General features: G+C 42.3%; 2 protein-coding genes across 2 annotated transcripts; one reads left to right on the top strand and one right to left on the bottom strand.

Annotated features, from left to right (window-relative positions):
* Positions 1 to 8,349: 8,349 nt before the first annotated feature.
* On the bottom strand, positions 8,350 to 9,306 carry LOC128596353 (olfactory receptor 13C7-like). Its single transcript, XM_053606026.1, has one exon. The coding sequence runs from the start codon at positions 9,304 to 9,306 to the stop codon at positions 8,350 to 8,352; it is 957 nt and encodes a 318-aa protein (XP_053462001.1).
* A 6,282-nt stretch (positions 9,307 to 15,588) lies between these two features.
* On the top strand, positions 15,589 to 16,540 carry LOC128571098 (lactoylglutathione lyase). Its single transcript, XM_053570753.1, has one exon. The coding sequence runs from the start codon at positions 15,637 to 15,639 to the stop codon at positions 16,189 to 16,191; it is 555 nt and encodes a 184-aa protein (XP_053426728.1). The 5' UTR covers positions 15,589 to 15,636; the 3' UTR covers positions 16,192 to 16,540.
* Positions 16,541 to 19,547: the final 3,007 nt, after the last annotated feature.

The raw sequence follows: 19,547 nt of genomic DNA, 5'->3' as shown, positions 1-19,547 counted from the left end.
CTTTATCTTTGAGATGGAGTGTTCTATATACATCTGTCAAGCACAGTTGTTCTAGGTTCTCATTTAAGTCCCTTATATCTTTGTTTAATTTCTGTTTAGAGGATCTGTCCAGCACTGTAAGAGGAGGGTTAAGGTCCCCTGTTATTATGGTGTTATAGGATATCAAATTGCTCAGACTGAGTAAGGTATATTTCAAGAATCTGGGAGCATTTAAGTTGAGTGTATAAATATTTAGAATTGAAATGTCTTCTTGTTGTATTTTTCCCTTGACCAATATAAAGTGACCATCTTTGTCTTTTTTGGCTATAGTTGCTTTAAAGCCACATGTATCTGAAAATAAGATTGCAACTCCTCCTTTCTTCTGAATTCCATCTGCCTGAAAAATTGTCTGCCAACCTTTAACTTGGAGTTTTAATTTATCTTTTGAAGTTACGTGTGTTTCCTGCAGACAGCAAACAGATGGTTTTTTAATCCAGTCAGCCAATCTATGCCTCTTCAATGGGAAATTCAAGCCATTAACATTTATTGAGATAATTGATAAGTGTGGTAGTGTCCTATTCATCTTATTTTGTGAGAGTCCATTGCTTAGTTTTATTTTTTGCATCAGTGTGGAAGTTAGGTTCTGTCCTTTAATTTCTGAGTTCTTACTTTGCTGTTGATCCATTGTGATGGTCAGTGTGTAGAACAGGTTGAAATATTTCCTGTAGAGCTGGTCTTGTTGTGGCAAATTTCCTCAATGTTTGTATATCAGTAAACGATTTGATCTCTTTGTCAATTTTAAAGCTTAGTTTAGCAGGATATAGAATTCTGGTCTGGAAATTGTTCTGTTTAAGTAGATTACAGGTAGATGACCATTGTCTTTTTGCTTGGAAAGTTTCATTAGAAAACTCTGCAGTCACCGTGATGGATTTGCCCCTGTAGGTCAACTGGCACTTACTCCTGGCAGCTTTTTTTGAAGAATCTTTTCTTTTGTCTTGACTTTGGACAGGTTTATCACAATGTGTCTTGAAGAAGCTCGGTTACAGTTGAGGCAGAATCAAGGAATGTGTCAGAATCTTTGGTGACATTTGGGAAATTTTCATTTATAATATTCTCTAGTATGGCTGCCATTCCCCTGGGGCATTCTCGTTCCCCTTCTAGGATACCTATCACTCGTATGTTTGAATGTTTCATGAACTCCCATAATTCTGTCAGTGAATGTTCTGCTTTCTCTCTCTTCTTTTCTGCCTCTTTTACTATCTGAATCTCAAGAGCTTTGTCCTCTACCTCTGAGCTTTCTTCTGCATGGTCTAATCTGTTGTTGATACTTTCTATTGCATCTTTAAGTTCCCTAATTGACTGCTTCAGTTCCTTCAGCTCTGCTATATCCTTCTATATTCTTCACATCATTCATCTCTTATTTGATTCTGTTTTTGGATTTCCTTTTGGTTATTTTCTACTTTATCAGCAGTTTCCTTCCTTGTTTCCATCATTTCCTTCATCATCTGTATTCAAAATTCTCTTTCTGGCATTTCTAACATTTCTTGATAGGTGGAATCCTCTGTGTAGCTTCCTCACAAACACTTCCTCATGGGGGGTTGCTCTGGACTCGTTTTTCATGTTGCCAAGATTTTTCTGCTGATTCTTCCTCCTGAGTGTTTTCTTTTATCTGTTTCCTTGCCCTAATTTTCCTTTCATTTCCTCTTGATCTTTAAGTTACTGTGCCTCTGGACTAGGGTTTCAATGAATCCTTTTGGTATAGGCCCAGAAGGATGAGAAGACTGAAGAGCAAGAAGAGAAAAAAGAAAAAAGAGAAAGGAGAGGGGGCGAGTAAAAGGGAATATTGACAAAAATAAGAGAGGCACAGGAAGAGGGAGACAGGAGCAGTTTAGGTGTACAGTAGGGCACTTTGACCCAACCTTAAAAACCCTCAACCTTGGCTGGTGCCTGTGGCTCAGTGAGTAGGGCGCCAACCCCATATACCGAAGGTGGCAGGTTCAAACCCAGCCCAGGCCAAAAGCTGCAAAAAGGAAAAAAAAACAACCTCCGGGGGTGCAGGGTTGGGTGGTTCCCTTGAGGTCAGTAGCTCTTTGCTAGCCTGTTCAAGTAGAGAGAAAAGACAAAAATGCTATAAATCAAACCAAACCAAACAAACAGAAAACTTTATGGAATAAAATTGGAGGAAAAACCAAATAATATGGGTAGAAACACTAGCAAAAATGAAGTTCTAATTGTTAAAGAAGGCAACAATGGGAAATTATATTTAAACTAGAAAAATGAAAAAAGAAAAGAAAAAACAGGAAAAATCTAAAGGAAATACGTTGAAATTTTTTAAAAAGCAGCATATACATATATATATATATATATATATACATATCTTGCTGAATATTGTCTGGGCAACAGGTGATCTTCTGGGGTATGAGATGTTAATCACAATGCTGATATGGTTATATGAGATGGAGACTGGAGCTTCTGTTGATTTCTCAAACCCCATAGAGTGGAGAGCATAAATTCCTCCTCAGCCCACTTAAAAGTCACTTTAAACTGCTAACCTTGGCTGAACAGAAGCTTTCCCAGGAAAGCACTTGTCTCTGGGATCACTCCTGAAGTGGCTGTCCACTTACCTAGTATGCCAAAACCATCTCACTCTATGCCCCTGAGGGCCAAGGGTATAAGGCAGCTCAGTCTCCACCTTTAGGCTGATCATTCACTAGATTACTCACCCCGGGTCTCCTGCAGATCCTTGCCCTGCAACCCTGAGGGCGGAGCTTACTGGGGCAGTTCTCCCACAATGGCTCCAGGTGGCCCACAGCCGAACACTATTAGCTCCATCTATCTCAGTGGCTCATTCTGGGGCCCCAGACAAAACTGAAGTCTTTCACATTCTTGCCCAAGTTCTCCCAAGATAGTTCAACTGAGTGCCAAGTCCAAAAAAAAAAAAAAAAACAACAACAACAAAGAAAAAAAACAGCTCACAGATAAGGCCTTTCCAGTTTGCAATCTCACTGCTGCTGTACTTACAGCTGCAGGCGGGATTACACCAAACGAACACACACAACCACTTGCCAGTTCTCCACTGCTTTTGTCCTCTTCATGGGGTCCAGAAGTCTCTCGCTGACTCCCTGTGTCCCCAAAGGAGTGTTTCTGGGCAGATGCCACCAACCAGAGATACCCAGAGTCTTCTCTCCCCAGTCTCATCATGCCCATTTGCAAGAAAGCTGTTACTCAGCTGCCATCTTGTTCCTCCCTTGAAATATGTATTTTTTTTTTAGGAAATGTTTCTTCTTGTATTTCAACCATATGGTACAAATGGGAGGTAATTTCCTAAATAGGTACCACTGCTCTAAAGTCCCCACTAGCTTTAATTGGCCAAGACTAGAAAACTGCCCTAAGCCAAGTTAATCGCACACATCTTCTGGGATTCATTAACTTGAATCCTCAGGAAGTAAACAAGGTCAAAGCAAAAAATGTTAGCTTCAAAATTGCTGGAGATCACATTGCCATTCTTGTAGAAGATGACTGAGAAAATGGAGCAGAGGCAAGAGACACAAGATGAGAGACCTACTTTGCAACAACACAAATAAACCTGGAGGTTATTATGTCAAATGAAGTGAGCCAGGCATACAAAGACATAGAATGCACAATCTCCTGTATATTGGACTTTTAAAAAGTTGACCTCATAGAGACAGAGAGGAAAATGGCTGTTACCAGAGGCTGGATGGGTGAAGGAAACGGAGAGATGTTGGTGAAAGAACACACAATTTCAGTTAGCTGTGAGGAACAAGTTCAAGAGACCTATTATACATCAAGGTGACAATAGTTAATAACAATATATTATATGCTTAAAAATTGCTAGTAGAGTATATTTTAAGTGTTTTCACCATAAGAAATGATGCATACAGAGGTAATACATATGTTCATTTGATTTAGCCCTTTCATAATATATATGGATCAAAACTTCATGTTATACAGTGTAAATATTTGTAATATTTACTTGTCAATTATGATAAACAATTTAAAACAGATATTATAATTCCTTGTAATATCTCTTTTACAGTATCCAGATAAATCATTTCTTCTCAAAGAAAAAAAAAGATGAGCTATAAAGAAGTCTGTGCTGCATTCAAGTCTCTGGTTGCACTGTAAGGCCAGTTGCGTTTCTCACCTTCCCCTGTTCGGTCACATAAATCAATAAATTCAACCTTTTCTCTAAGATAGCTCTACCACTTACAACGAAAAATTATTAACCAATCAAATTGATTAAATAGGACATGCCCTGTACCACTGGGTAATGCAGACACTGCATGCAGGTATCATGTGGTAACTGTCATGGTATTCATACTTTGAGATGACAGGGAATCCACTTTCCCCTCAGATTCCAAATAGTAAGGGACTCTTTCTACCAGGGATGTTGACAGCACACTCCCACTGCTACAAGATAGCATAGAGATTGAACAGAGGACATGAGGGCAGGAGAGAGCTCTGGTGTTGGTGAGGGAACAATAAGATCAAGCCATAGGCAGAAGCAGCTATGAGGTCACAGGCCAGGCAGTAACTGGAATTTTGCCAAGACCTGTTCAGTTAGGGATCTTTGACAGCAAGGAGCAGATAATCTTTCAAGTAACCTTAGTTGGGGCCAGGATTCTGAGAATCATTTGGTGTGGAATATGACCATGCATGCTCAGCAGAGCCTGAAGATGGGAAGTTTCTCTTCGAAGTAGATGAGAGGAGAATGTATGATGCAGGCAATGAGCTCTAGACTGAAACTTAATCTCTATCAAAAGCAACAGATATATTCACAATGTATGCATCTGACAAGGGGTTAATATCCAGAATATAAAATAATTCAACAGAAAACAACTCAAACAACAGAAAACAAACAAACAAGCAAGCCAGCAAACAAATAATTCAACTTAAAAATGAGCCAAAGATCTGAATAGACAGTTCTTGCAAGAAGACATATAAATTGGTCAAGAGGTACTGTATACAAAAAAATGCTGAACATCACTAATCATCAGGGAAATACAAGTGAAAACCACAATGAGGTACCAATTAGAAGTGCTATTATCAAAAAGACAAAAAACCACAAATACTAGTGAAGATATGGAGAAAGGGGGACTTATACATTATTGGTTGGCATGTGAATTAACACAGCCATTGTGGAGAACAGTATGGAAATTCTTCAAAGATTTAAATATAGAACTACTGCATGATATAGCAATACCACTATTGGGTATATATCTAAAAGAAGTGATACCAGTACACTGAAGAGATATATGCAGTCCCATGTTTATTGAAGCACTATTCACGATAGCCAACATATGGAATCAACCTGTTTATCAGCAGATGAACAGATAAAGAAAATGTGGTATATATACATGATGGAATACTATTCAGCCATAAAAAATGAAATCCTGTCATTTGTAACAACACGAATGAACATAGAGGACATTATGTTAAATGAAATAAGCCAAGCACAAAAGAATAAATCCAACATAATCTCACTCATATGGAATCTTAAAAAGTTGCTCTCATAGAGGTAAAAAGTAGAAAAGTGGTTACTGGAGGCTGGGAAGGTTGGGGGTGGGGAGGAGGTTCATCTATGGGTACAAAGTTACAGTTACATAGATGGAATAAGTTCTAATGTTCCATTGCATAGTAGGGTAACCAAAGTTAACAATATTATTATGTATTTCAAAATAGCTAGAAGAGAGGATTTGAATGTTCTCACCACAAAGAAATGACAAGTGTTGCAGATGACGGATACGCTAGTCACTTTGATTGGATCATTACACAATGTATGTTTCAAAATATCATACTGTACCCCATAAATAGGAGCTATTGTTAAGTGTCAATTAAAAACAGAACATAATCAAGAGCTCAAGACCAGCCTGAGCAAGAGCAAGACCCCATCTCTACTAAAAATTAAAAAAAAAAAAACTAGCTGGGTGTTGTGGTGGGAGCTTGTAGTCCTGACAACTTGGGGGGCTGAAGCAAGAAGATCATTTGCGCCTAGAAATTTGAGGTTGCTGTGAGCTAGGGAGAGGTCACGACAGTCTAGCCCAGGCAACAGGTGAGACTCTGTCTCAAAAATAAATAGGTAAATAAATACATAAAATTTAAAAAGACTGGTGTTAAAGGGAAATAGGGTGATTTGGTAATAAAATGACTCTGGGCACTAATTTTTCCTTGGAGAGAAGGAGATAGAAGTTGGTATCAGAGTGCTTAGAACGTGTTTGTTATCCTTGTACACACCACTGCACACGTGACTGTGGGGGAACTGCACAAGCTACCCTGTTTCCCCGAAAATAAGACATCCTCCAAATATAAGACCTACTTACTGGAAAGATAAGACGTCCCCTGAAAATAAGACCTAGCGCATCTTTGGGAGCACACCTTAAAATAAGACACTGTCTCATTTTTGGGAAAACAGGGTGTTATTACAGTGTATGGGCTCAACTGTCTCCACTCATGATTTCATCATTTCCATAAACACTGACAGCCCACAGACTCCCTCAGGCCTCAAGCAAGATAGAAACTAGCACAGTCAGAATTTTCTTTTGGGAAAAGTTACCTGTCTGAGCCTCACTAAACCCTCTGTGGATGTCTACCAGCACACATCACTTCTCTCTGAGCACTAGAGCAGCAGCAAGAGACAGTTGGCTGATAATTGAGGAAAGAAACCTGTGTGCGGAACTGAGCACCAGCATGCTAATTATTTTTCCAGGTGCTGCAGACAAATATTATCTGAAACTTTCAGATCCCTCTCAAAATTGTTCCAGGCCTGGGCACTCTTACTTACTAACCCACATCATGTCAAAATGAACCTATATCCCACTTTATGTGCTACTTTGTGGTAAATTTGAAATGATTTTTCTATTTCTATTATTAAAATTATTTGGCTTACAAGTCACTTGTTTAATTTACAATCCTATGATTTCTCAACAATAATTTTGAAAATGCAGAAATTCTTACAACATGAAGGTACATAATATATAGATAGTTTTAAAATCTTGATATTGGCTTGGCGCCCGTAGCTCAGCAGCTAAGGTGCCAGCCACATACACCAGAGCTGGCAGGTTCAAATCCAGTCTGGGACTGCCAAACAATGACAACTACAACCAAAAAATAGCCAGGCATTGTGGTAGGCACCTATAGTTCCAGCTACTCAGGAGGCTGAGGCAAGAGAATCTCTTAAGCCCAACAGTTTGAGGTTGCTATGAGTTGTGACACCACGGCACTCTACCGAGGGTGACATAGTAAAACTCTGTCTCAAAATAAATAAATAAATAAATAAAACTAAAATAAAATCAAATAAAATCTTGAGGATGACATAATGTTGCATTTTGTAGGCATGTAAATAAACAATTACATTTTAAATTTCTTTTTTTGTGGTCAAGAACTAACATGCTTTCCAGACTTCAAAGATCTTTGAACCTGAAGGAAATGTTATAGGCCTGACTATTGAGCCCTCGTGCCCAGTAGGTACAACAGCCCTACTTACTCTCTGTTGGGGAGTAAAAACACTTGTATAGTAAATACAAATCAAGATTCATTTATAGGTGAAGAGAACTAAAGGAATTAATTTAGCAAACACTTTTTAGGGAATAATTTTTTTTTAACAAAAAGAATTCAATGAGTTACATCCTTGGGAGTACAGGAAACACCTGAGAAGGACGCACATCAACGATGCACACTATTCACACATATATATGGAAACTGTTGTTCTCTGTTGCAGGTTGGGTTCCCTGGAAGTCGATGCTAATGAAGAGATTTTCATGCAGAATGTTTACTGGGAAGTGCTCTTAAGATCAACACCCACTGGGGTAGGGGGCAGGTGAAGGGAGCAGGGCTAGACAGAGGGAGAACTTGAACTGCCACGGGGAAGATCTTGAGCTGGTATGGTCCCTTAGAAATATCCCCAGGTAAGGTAAGGAGGACTAGGCCTTTCTGTTGACCTTGAATCATCCTTGGATATGGGCTGCCCCTAAGAAGGGAATGTGACTTTGGGTGAGGTAGCTCTCTTTAGTCAAGGAAGATTCTGCAAAGTGCTCAAGGTGGGGGCAGGAATCTGGGCAGCACAATGTAGCAGTCACTGTACACTCCTATCCAATACTTATCAAAGCTTGGCAGCACACAAATCACCTGGAGGAGCTTGGTAAAATGCGGGTTTCAATTCCGTAGATCTCCAATGGGCTCTACGAGTCTGTATGCCTAAAAAGTTCCCAGGTAATGCTGATACTGCTGGCCCTTGGATCATGCTGTGAGTAGCATATCTCTAAACTCAACTTGCCCCTCATCTAGCATTGCTTTGCAATGAGATTCTCAAGTCAGAACCATCAGAGTGTGTGCATGATGAGATATATCCCATTACACGGAGAAGCTTTTCTGAGCCACCAGGTTCCTCACAGCAGTCTTAACATCCTTGTTCCTCAGGCTGTAGATGATAGGGTTCAACATGGGGGTTAGCAGTCCATAAAAGAGGGAAATGAGTTTGTCTGAAAGGTCCTGTTTGTCTGCTCCCAGCGGATCCTTAGACTTGGGCTTCCCATACATGAAGAGGATGGTCCCATAGAAAATGACCACCACAGTAAGATGAGCAGAGCAGGTGGAAAAGGCCTTTTTCCTCCCCTCAGCTGAGGGTATCTTTAAGATAGTGGTGAGTATAAAGATGTAGGAGATAAAGATGAACAGAACTGGGAAGCCCAGGAAGATCACATTGGCCACCCCCATGCTGATCACATTGATGGAGATGTCAGCACAGGCCAACTTCAGAACTGCCAGGATCTCACAGATGAAATGGTTGATGACATTGTCCCCACAGAAGGGTAACTGTGCTGCAAGTGAGATCTGCACCAAGGAGTTGGCTCCACCAGCCACCCAGGAGCCAGCAGCCATGGGCACATAAGCAGACTTGCTCATGACCACAGGGTACCTAAGAGGGTTGCAGATGGCCACATAGCGATCAAATGCCATCATGCCCAGGAGCACACACTCTGTGGCTCCCATGGCAAAGGAGAGAAACATCTGCACAGCACAGCCTGAGAAGGAGATGGTTTTCCTGGGAGTGAGGAAGCCATCCAGGACCAGAGGGACTGAGGAGGTTGTGTAGCAGATGTCTAGGAAAGAGAGGTTCCCTAGGAAAAAGTACATGGGTGTGTGCAGGCAGGGGTCAGACACAGTCACCAGGATGAAGATCCCATTGCCCAGCAAGATCACCAGATACATTGACAGGATGAGCACGAAGAATGTTTTCTCTAGTTTTGGATGAGCAGAGAGGCCCAGCAAGACAAATTCTGTCACAGTAGACTGGTTGGATGCTTCCATTTCAAACTCTCTCTTTCATCCCAAGGAATAATGAAGGCAGAAAACACACATTAGCTTTCTGGTGGCTTCCTTGAGTCAATACATGGTGATTACAGTATATCTCTAAAATTGTAAACAAACTTACCCTTTGTGATTCAACTATAAAACCAAGTTATCTAGAATTCAGCAGAATTCATTGGAAATCTAATGAAACTTAGAATGAATAAAATGAAGAACAATTCTGTCTAAACAATATTAATATACCTAAAGCAATGTCATGTGTATATATATCCTGTTTCTAGCACTTTGTAGGGAAGCAGGATCCTGTAAGTAATTCAGTCTCTGCCATATAATTGGAGACCTCAGGCTACCATGGTTCAGTGGACCCTGACCATTGAGCTCACATGGCCTGTTCTTCTGGGTCTGGCTCCTCTTCACATAGAAAATTGCTTTATAATTTGGCTTCTCACACAGTCTTACAGGGAGAAAACATGGTGGCTTGAAAACAAAGAGTTTCTTATCTCCTCAACACTTTACTTCTCACTCAGTGCTTGGTTTACACTTCAGTCTTTTGTGAGCTTAGTTAGTATAAATAGTTCACCTGATCTTGACCTTCTCTGAATAATCTGAACAAATTGAATTTCTGGAGCCTATGGCATGTGGAGTCCCACCAAAGTCTCCCAAAATCTGGTCTGGAAAGAAGAACTTACATGTTTCCTCCTGTAACCAGGCCTGACCTGCCTGCATCTTAGCTAGTCTGGGACTAAGTTGGACAAAAAGAATTTTACCTGATTGTTGGAGCCCAATGACAGTTCATATTCCCAGCCGGCTTTGGTAGAGTCTTGAGTCATACCCACATCAAATTCAATGAGAGACACCATTCCACTAATGCCATTTGGAGGGTATGCAGACACGTTCATACAAAAACCTCCTCAGCCTCTCAGAATACCCATATCTGCATTGTAGTTCATCACAATTTTACTGCCAAAGATATTGGGAACACCAAATGTCATCAGGCCCCGCTGCAAGGTCTCCAAAATGGCATGGAACTGGCTGCCCAATAACCACTCGAGTACTGGTTAAAAATTCTTGCCGCGCCCACGGCATATAGCCGTAGTGAGGCAGTGCTGTCCGCGTTACAGAACGATGGGAAGGTGGTTTGTGCTCCCCGGAGCTTTGCCCCCAGCGCCCCCAGTATGCACAGCATCAGAAATGTTGCCTAGCATGCTCAGTTACCCACTTAAGTTTAAAGATTGTGGCGTCTACTCATGTGTTTGTCATCCTGTACCAGAAGTCTGTTTGTTCTGATAAATTGTCAATATGTACTTTCCTAAGAATGAGCGCAATGCACTACTAATCCAGATAGAGCACAGCCTTGTGAGCTGCTAAACTCAGTGACACCAACAATGAACACATAAAGATGTTTTCCCACCAGTGAGCTAAGACGATAAGCCCAAGGACATGAAATACAAATTATCTACATAAGTTACAAAGTCACTGAAACACATCCACCCACCATAAAGTCCTGTTCAGAACATCTTGTTTCACCAATTGTCACACATAATAAAAATCAATAGGAAAAATAATACTTGTCAAAGAATTTACTCTAAATCAAAATTATAATTATCAATAACAATAAGATCAAATAGTAAATGTAAAATTAGTCAAGCATTAACATAAAGAAGATGTCAAGCTGTTCTAAAAAGATAATAAGAAACTGAGATAGGAGAAAGCGGGCAGAGTTGACTAATAACCGCCACCCTCCGGAAGCGGAACGTTAAAACATAACAATACATGATAAATCACACTTGTAAACGCAAAGATAACCCGCACACGTAAGCAAAAAGATTGCATTATGTAAGCTCTGTAAAAATGTATAAATACCAACATGTATACCCAATAAATTCACAGCTGCATACTCCAACCCGTAGTGTGTCAGACTGTCTTTCCTGCGCCGACCTCTCAACTTTCCTCGTTCCTTCTCCCTGCACTCCCTCGGACTGAAGGCCACCGACAGGGCAGTCCGTTGCAAATTCTGATTTCTAGGTCATATCTTAGCGAATTATCTTAATAATCTGCTTTTGTTTTGTTTCTCTGTTTTGCTTTTTAAATAAAAGTTCCCCAGATATTCCTGATGTATCAGTCTTGGGAATCAAGATCTGATCTATGTCACTGATCTATGTCAATCTCTCTGAGTTCAAAGGCAGAAAAACTAAGGTCAGGAGAGAGATTCGTAAATAGCACGTGGCCCTGAAGAAGGGGTGGGTTTTTCCTAATTGGTGATGATAGGATGTCCAAAAATCAGATATCCTGATATCCCAGGATATCAGGAATTAGGGATTGAGGGAATGTTTTTAGAGAAAAGTTCCTTTAATATCAGGGAGTGCAGAATCTGAGGCTTGGTACTGTCTTCAGATATTAAACCATCCAGTCCCCACCTATAAGCCAGCTATCACAGGGATCCCCTCTTCAAGAGGTGATTTCTCAGCCTCTGCTTATACATTCTGGACAATGAGGGGTTCATGGCAATATTGTGTTGTTAGATTTTGTGTTTTCAGAAAGCCCAGGTTGTTAGATTTCTTCCGGGATCCCAAATCTGCCTTTTTCTACTTCTCCCCTCCCCCCAGTCCTATGTCTGTCTTCTGGGCTCTTGCAAAACACACCTGTTCCTTTGGCACAGTGGCAGCCTTCAGGACTTTGGAACTAGTTGCCTTGTCGCCCTGCCCAGTTCTGTTTACAGCCCTTCTCTGCACACTGCCTGTTTTCTTTTCTCCCAACTGGTGGAGAGCTGGCCACAGAGATCACTCAGCACTTACCCAGTTAGGGTCCAGTCTAGGCTGGATATACTGCTCACCAGCCAGTGAACAGGGAAGGCTGCCAGTTTATTGAGGTCAGGATAAGTGTCTGGATCTGATGTCACCTGCCTTCCTGGGTGCTACACAGGCATAACCAAGCAGGCCATAGTGGCCACATCTCTCAGAGCTGCCCTGGCAACACACAGGTGCACACTTTTGGCCCAGGATATACTCTTTAACTATTGTCTCACTTCCTGGAATCTCAAAGTGACCCTGAGTATATAGAGAGAACCAGGGTACAGCCATAGCCTCAGAAGCCCTTTCATGGCCCTGGGGCTCAGTGAGACAAGGAAACAAAGGCTGGCTTTCAAGGCTGAGGCTTAGCCAGAAGCCCCAGCCGGTAGGAGTCCACACCCCAGAGCAGGCAAGCCATGCCCAGCCACTGGGCCACAACCCTCCCTTCTCTATGCTCACCCTGCTCTCCCGAGGGTCCCATAAAGACTCTCTCCGGAATTTAAGGACAGGGTTGCTTTGGGGCCAAGTCCTATCCCAGAAGCAATTTAAAGTTTGGTGAGAGGCTCAGAGTTTAGATTTTACCCGGCAGACCCAATTAGGTAATGTTATGCAAATCTGCCCAAAGCTCCCTTCTCAGCAGAAGGAAACCTCAACTCGGAAAGTTCAGAAAGTTCACTAGCGCCAAGTACTCTGAGTTCTCCTGGGCTTTGATCACAGCAATTGGTTCAGCGGGCTCTCTCACTGGCCCTTCAAAGGGTCTGGAAGGGAAGAAGAGCTGGGCCTCATCTTGAACTATTCCTAAGAAATATTGTGATCCAAATATTCCCAGGAACTTTGGGGCACACAGAGTCCCCAGCTACCCAGACATCTTCTCCCCTCTACCCAAGGATACAGCTCTCTCTCTCACTCTCTTCCTCTCTTTTTCTCATTTTTTTCATGGCTACCAGCCTGCCTATCCCCAGCACTCGGAATAATGTACATGCTACAAACATGTCATGTGTGCCTGGCCTAGACAGAGGACACGATGATCAGAAATGGGTGACCAGCAGAGGGGAAGTAACTGTAGACGGAGGCATGACTGAGATGCCACAAAGCTGTACAGGAGGGGAGGCTGACACAGGTGGAGTGTACGGAACTAGCTCACCATGAAAATAACAGGATGGAGTAGAGAGTAGCTCTGGGAGACATTTAGGAGGACAAAGTTGTAAGATTTAGAGACAGACCTGGGTGGGAGAAGTAGGAGAGAGAAGAATCAATACACACTACCTCAAAGTATGACACATGGCAGACTACATCTTCTAAGCGGAAGGAACTGGAGAAACAGTATGTGCAAGAAGGTCTCTCTCACCTTTCCTGTCTTCCCATGAAGCAGGTCCTAAACCTGACCTTCCCCTGAGGCAACTCATAAGACCTTCTGTAAGATGTGACCTGCTGTAAGAGGAGCCTTCTCTATAACAGAGGGAGGTGCTCCCATCCTTATCCCAAGAAATATGAGCAAACAGGCCTGGCTGTTTCCCAGCTCACTCATTTCTGTTCTCTCTTACTTCTCCACTACTTTCCATCCAAACCTACTACAAAAAAATAATCAGGTTTGACTGTTCCTCCGGGTCTACATTTCCTTATGAAGGCTTCTATGTTTTTCTCTTATTAATCTGTCTTTTCTTACGGGTGCCCCAGCCAATGAACCTAAGATGGGTAGAAAGAAAAGATATTTTTCCTCCTTTTTACCAGATCTTGGAAACTGGAAGAAAGGCCTGGAGAAAGTACAGAGGGGAGCCCGTCAGAACTGGAGGGGCTGTTTGTGACATTTCAGTATACAATTCCCACACATACATTGTGCCAGCCCTAGGCTGGTTACTGGAAATAAAGGTATTATTATTGAGGAGTTTGCAGCTAATTGGATTTGTTATATTTGAGATAATGGGGAGGCCATAAATTGCCATTTATGTTTAACTGTTTCCTAAATCTTGTCTACACTAATGCTCCCAACAACGGTATGAAGTAGGTATGAAGGTGGGATATTGTGATATAATAAAGTAAACTATATATACACACACACACAGAGCAGAGCCTCCATAGTTGACCACCTTCCTACATTGACCACCTCCTTAAGTTGACCTGATTTTCATAGACTGGACACACACCACATGTACATATCAGTACAGTAGGCCTAGTTTCTTATGTTGCCACCACTGTTTGTTGACTAGTTTGTTACAGTCTCTTGCATGGTCAACTTACAGAGGTTCTACTATGTGTGGTATTTGGTCTGCATCCACAGTTCCTGGAGCAGAGCTCCTAAAACATCTTTTATTATTCATCATAAGCCCCTTTTACTACCTGAGTTTATGCTATTGAGGTGACACAGATGGGGCCCTAGACAGCTTCAGGATGTGCACTGGTTACTAGAGGAATGAACCATGTGATCAGAGAATTGGAAGATCAGCCCTACTCCATGATCTCCAAGGAGAGGGAGGGCTGGTGATTGAGTTCAGTCACCAATGGCCAATGACTTAGTCAATCATGCCGACATAATGGAACCACCATAAAAAGCCCCAACCAAAGGGGTTTGGAGAACACACAGAGGTACTAGGAGAATAGTGTGCCCAGAGAAGGCATGGAAACTTCATACCCTCCACCTAGACCTTGCCCTATGCAGGTCTTCCATTTGGCCGTTCCTGAATTACAGCCTTTCAAGTAAACGGGTAAATGAAAGTAAATTGTTTCCCTGAGTTTTGTAAGCTGTTCTAGCAAATTATTAAACCCCAGGAAGGGGTCATAGAAACACACCTGACTTTATAGCTGGCCTGCCAGAAATATGAGTGGCCTGGAGTTATGATTGGTGTCAAAACTGGGAGCAGTCTTATGGGACTGAGTCCTTAACCTGTGGGGCCTGCACTAACTCCAGGTAGTTGTCAGAAAGAAAGTATAGGATACCCAGTTGGTGTCCAGAGAGTTGGAGAATTGGTTGGTGTGGGGAAAAACCCACACATTTGGTGTCAGAGGTGTTATGAGACAAACCAGATCCTAGCACTAAGACACTTGGATGTGAGCAGGTGGAGGGCTCCTTCTTCAGTGGGCTGTAGCACCTTACATTCAGGATGTCTAAGGGCCTGGTGGCTCCCCTCCATCACAGTCAGATTTCCTCAAAGGCTGGGGGATGTTATGGGGTTCATTGAAGAGTAGTGGTACTGTCGGGCCCCGCAGTTGAATATGTACTGGACTATCAATTAGGATCTGGGTGGCTCCTGTTGGCTTCCTATGGCAAGGCTTTATGTCCCCCAGCTCTAGGGCTCTGCCATTTTGGAGCCTCAGTCATCCTCCACCTGGTCATCCTTCTCTTGCTCCAACTGGGACTAATCACGCCCTACTCTCCTCCCTGTGGGAGGCAGGTGGGCTGAATTCCTCACAGACCTTCCAACTCAAGGTAAAGTTCCCAGTCAGGGGAATGTGTATGTGACTATCCCTACATGAGGGAATCAAAAGTACAAGTGGGGTCTAGTCTGTTCCTGGGGCCCGGCGTCCGCGATACAGCAGTGCTGAAATGGCAGAGCCGCAGCCTGCCTCCGGAGGCCTAACAGACGAGGCCGCCCTCAGTTGCTGCTCCGAAGCGGACCCCAGCACCAAGGATTTTCTATTGCAGCAAACCATGCTACGAATTAAGGATCCTAAGAAGTCACTGGATTTTTATACTAGAGTTCTTGGAATGACGCTACTCGAAAAATTAGATTTTCCTACTATGAAATTTTCACTCTATTTCTTGGCTTATGAGGATAAAAATGACATCCCCAAAGATAAAGATGAAAAAGTGTCATGGGTGTTCTCCAGAAAAGCTACACTTGAGCTGACACACAATTGGGGCACTGAAGATGATGAGGCCCAGAGTTACCACAATGGCAATTCAGACCCTCGAGGATTTGGTCACATTGGAATTGCTGTTCCTGATGTACACAGTGCCTGTAAAAGATTTGAAGAACTGGGAGTCAAATTTGTGAAGAAACCTGATGATGGTAAAATGAAAGGCCTGGCATTTATTCAGGACCCTGATGGCTACTGGATTGAAATTTTGAATCCTAACAAAATGAGAGCTCTCGTTTAGTACTATGAAGAATGCTCCTTTGAGATTTCAGTGAAGACACAGATTGAAAAAGTAAACAACGTGATTGAAGATACTCAGATAACAGAAGCATCTAGAATTTATGGGTCATTGTTGCGATTCAAATTATTCTTAAATCCATTTTCCTTTCCTATTTCAGCTGGGGTTTTTTCTCCTAACTTTTTAGTCATTCTGGTTTTAAAGTAATGCTTTATATTATGCCCTTGAATATAGTTGTGTAACTTTATTTTTTAGTTAATAATTGGAACAGTTCCTTTCAGAGGCTGTATTTACTTGCCTTCTATCTCCTAAATAATACGTCTCTTCAAGTCTGCCTTTGAATTATCATTTTCCAAAAAAAAGTATTTAATATTCTTTTGTTGTGGTTATCTTCTGGGGTTTCAATTCCTCAGAAAGAACTTTCCACAGTGGCACATAAAGAACATAGAACAAGAATGAAACTTCATGTGTACTTCAAACAGTACAAAGTATTTATTTTACAAAAGAGTAGGTACTCTCAAGAGTAATTCAGAATCACGCAGGCGAGGATACTGATAGAAAAAGTAGTTTCTTTTTATTTATAAAGTACATTTAAAGTTCAAGGACTGACCTCATTTAATTGGGAATGGGAAGGAGTAAAAAATATAATTTTTACTGGGTACCTAGACACTAGGCTATAAGACTTTAATACCGACAACTATCCTTATAAGAAAGAAAACAGGCTAAACATATAAAGTAACTTACAGTGAATGGAAGGCAATATAAATAGGCTCCAGTACTCAAGATCTCACCATCATTTTTAGTATTAGATTGTGCCTCAAAATTAATGCCTCCCAGTACCTCCTTCACTAGCCTCCTGTTGTAAGGACATTCAGTGAGTTGGAGCATTGTACTCTTGGCTCTCTAGCCTGAGTACTGTGGTGGGGGAAGAAGCTGTAGGAGCGTCTTTAGCATGTGACTGCTTTAGGGCAGACACCCTGTTATTCCTGCATAGGTAATGCTTGTATTAGCTGGAAAGAGCCCCCCTGCCCCAAGGTCTTCTGGATGCCAGTAGCCACATGTAACAAATTATGTTCAATAAAACTTAGTTATCAGAAAAAAAAAAAAAAAAGTACAAGTGGGCTGAAACAATCAATTAGTACTTTAGATTAGGGAACCTAAGATGTCTGCCTGAAGAGGAGACTTGCTCTCCTCCTCCCCCTTTCTTGCACCCTTATCTGGCCCCTTCAGATGTTCCATTACCTTATATCCCTCTTTATACCACCATTACCCTCTACCCAAGCCATAATCTTCTCTCTCTCATTTTTTAACCTTGACTGCTGTGCATTCTTGCACATTTACTCTGTTGCTGTACCCAATAAAAGACCCCTGAGAAGCAGGACGAGGGCTGCATCATTTCAGGCTGCCACTTGGCACATGAAGCAGTGTATGCCCTTTCACACTTCCAGACTTTATGCCATGAGTGTGGTGTAAAGTTTCTTGTTTTTTCCAGCATTGTCTCCCTTGTTGATCACCGTCCCAAGTTGGGGTCCCTGGGAATCCTGACACTCCCTATGCCACAGCCTTGCCTACCATGGACCAGGCTTTGCTTTCTCCCTTCTATCTTTGGATTACTCTGTTTTCTCCTTCTTTCCCTTCATTCCTTTTACCAACTGTTGACTGTGTCCTCATCTTGCGAGTTCAAGCAACCTTAGAGACAGATCTAAGGGCTTTGGTTAGTCAACAAGCCACTTCTCGGCCACTGGACAGCCTATATGCTGACTACCTCTGGCCCAGTTAGGTGAGTCCTTGTGGCCAGGGTGCCTCATGGTACAGAGAATGGAAACAACGTAAAATGCCTCCTCAGAAGGAGAATGGGGCAAATCAGGTAGTGAAGCTTCCCGGGAGGAAGCTGGAGTCAGGCAGATACGTGTGGATGACCCAGCGCTCAGATGTCAGGAACTACACCTCACTTCACTTAGCGCTTGCCTGCATGTCTGGTCTGCTGCCATGATGAGGAAAAGCTGGGCCCCCTCATTTCCCTGGGAGACAACCACTCCCTCCTTCTTCCCTCTCCCCTCTGCAGAGAAGTTCTTCTCTGACTAGATTCATGTCCTGGCTTCATCTCAGAATGGTTGTGGTTCTTTTCCACCTTTACAGAGAGTATGTTACTTCTTATGATTTCTGACAGAATCTTAAATCTTTTGAGCAGGATCAAAACCTTTACATCAGGGATCTGATCAAAGACCTTGTGAATTCCAAGGGACGTCATGTCCACCTTTGACCATAGAAAGCTGCAATGTCTCCCCAGGGACTGCTGGGGTTGTAGGGGAGCAGATCACATCTTTTCTCAGCTCCACTCATTCTTGGCAAACTCACCATTGCACACACGCAAACACTCACAAGCAGAATAAATAAGGAGATTTCTGACACATACACTACTGTCTTGACCAATTAAAACCCAAATATCACTTGGCTGATCCATCTGAAGCTTTGCTTCATTAGGCAGTGAAAAGAAGAGAAACATTTTTAGCAATACCCCAAATATCCTGAGCCCCCCACCCACTAAATTTGTTAAAAATCCCTGAGCTACCTAAGTGTGACCCACAGACAGGCAGCGACAATCTCACCTAGGAACTGGCTCATTATGCAGATTCTTGCCCCCCAATTACTGTGGCAGAATCTCTGGCATGCTGATATCTGAGAAACACTGGTCTATTCAAACTTCTTAGGGTTGGGACCCTAGTTATTTCTTTAAGGAATCTAAGTGGAAGGAGGGTGTTTTTTCAAATAAATGCAGCTGCCTATAATTCCCTGTTCTGTGGTTGGCTGCTCTTCCAGTCCTTGCTTTCCCCCAACCTCTGACTCTTGACCCTTGACTGTCCACACCTCTGCTGACCCTTGGGTCACTGGTTTCTGAGGTGTTTCTCCTTCTCCTGCCAGCAGGGAACCTCCTTCCTATCCTCAGGATCCAGCATCTCAAGGGTTCTCACAACAGGGCAGTTGGGCCCCTACAGATACCGTGAGTTTGCATTTCAGGAGGCCTCCAACAATTTCCTATAGAAGTACAGTTAGAGTTACGTCTAGAGACAGCCAAGCAATTCCAGCATCTCTGGGGGTCCAGCCACTCTCTCTAAGTGATATATAAGTTAATGAGTCATGAATATTTATCTCGAGCTCAGACATCTCCATATCTACCTGGATGTTCCACAGACACCTTGAACATACCATTCCCCAAACTGAATTCATCTTCTTCCATAAATACAGCAATTTGGCCGATATTCTCTGCCTTAGTGATATCACTATCATATACCCATCAGCTGAGGCAGAAATGTTGACTCTACCCTCTCTCCTGCCTGCTATACCCAACCAAACTCTAA

Source organism: Nycticebus coucang, chromosome 2 (genome assembly GCF_027406575.1).
Source record: "Nycticebus coucang isolate mNycCou1 chromosome 2, mNycCou1.pri, whole genome shotgun sequence".
Classification (NCBI taxonomy): Eukaryota; Metazoa; Chordata; class Mammalia; order Primates; family Lorisidae; genus Nycticebus; species Nycticebus coucang.
Note: the sequence above shows the minus strand (reverse complement) of the source record. Positions and strands in the feature narration are given on the sequence as shown.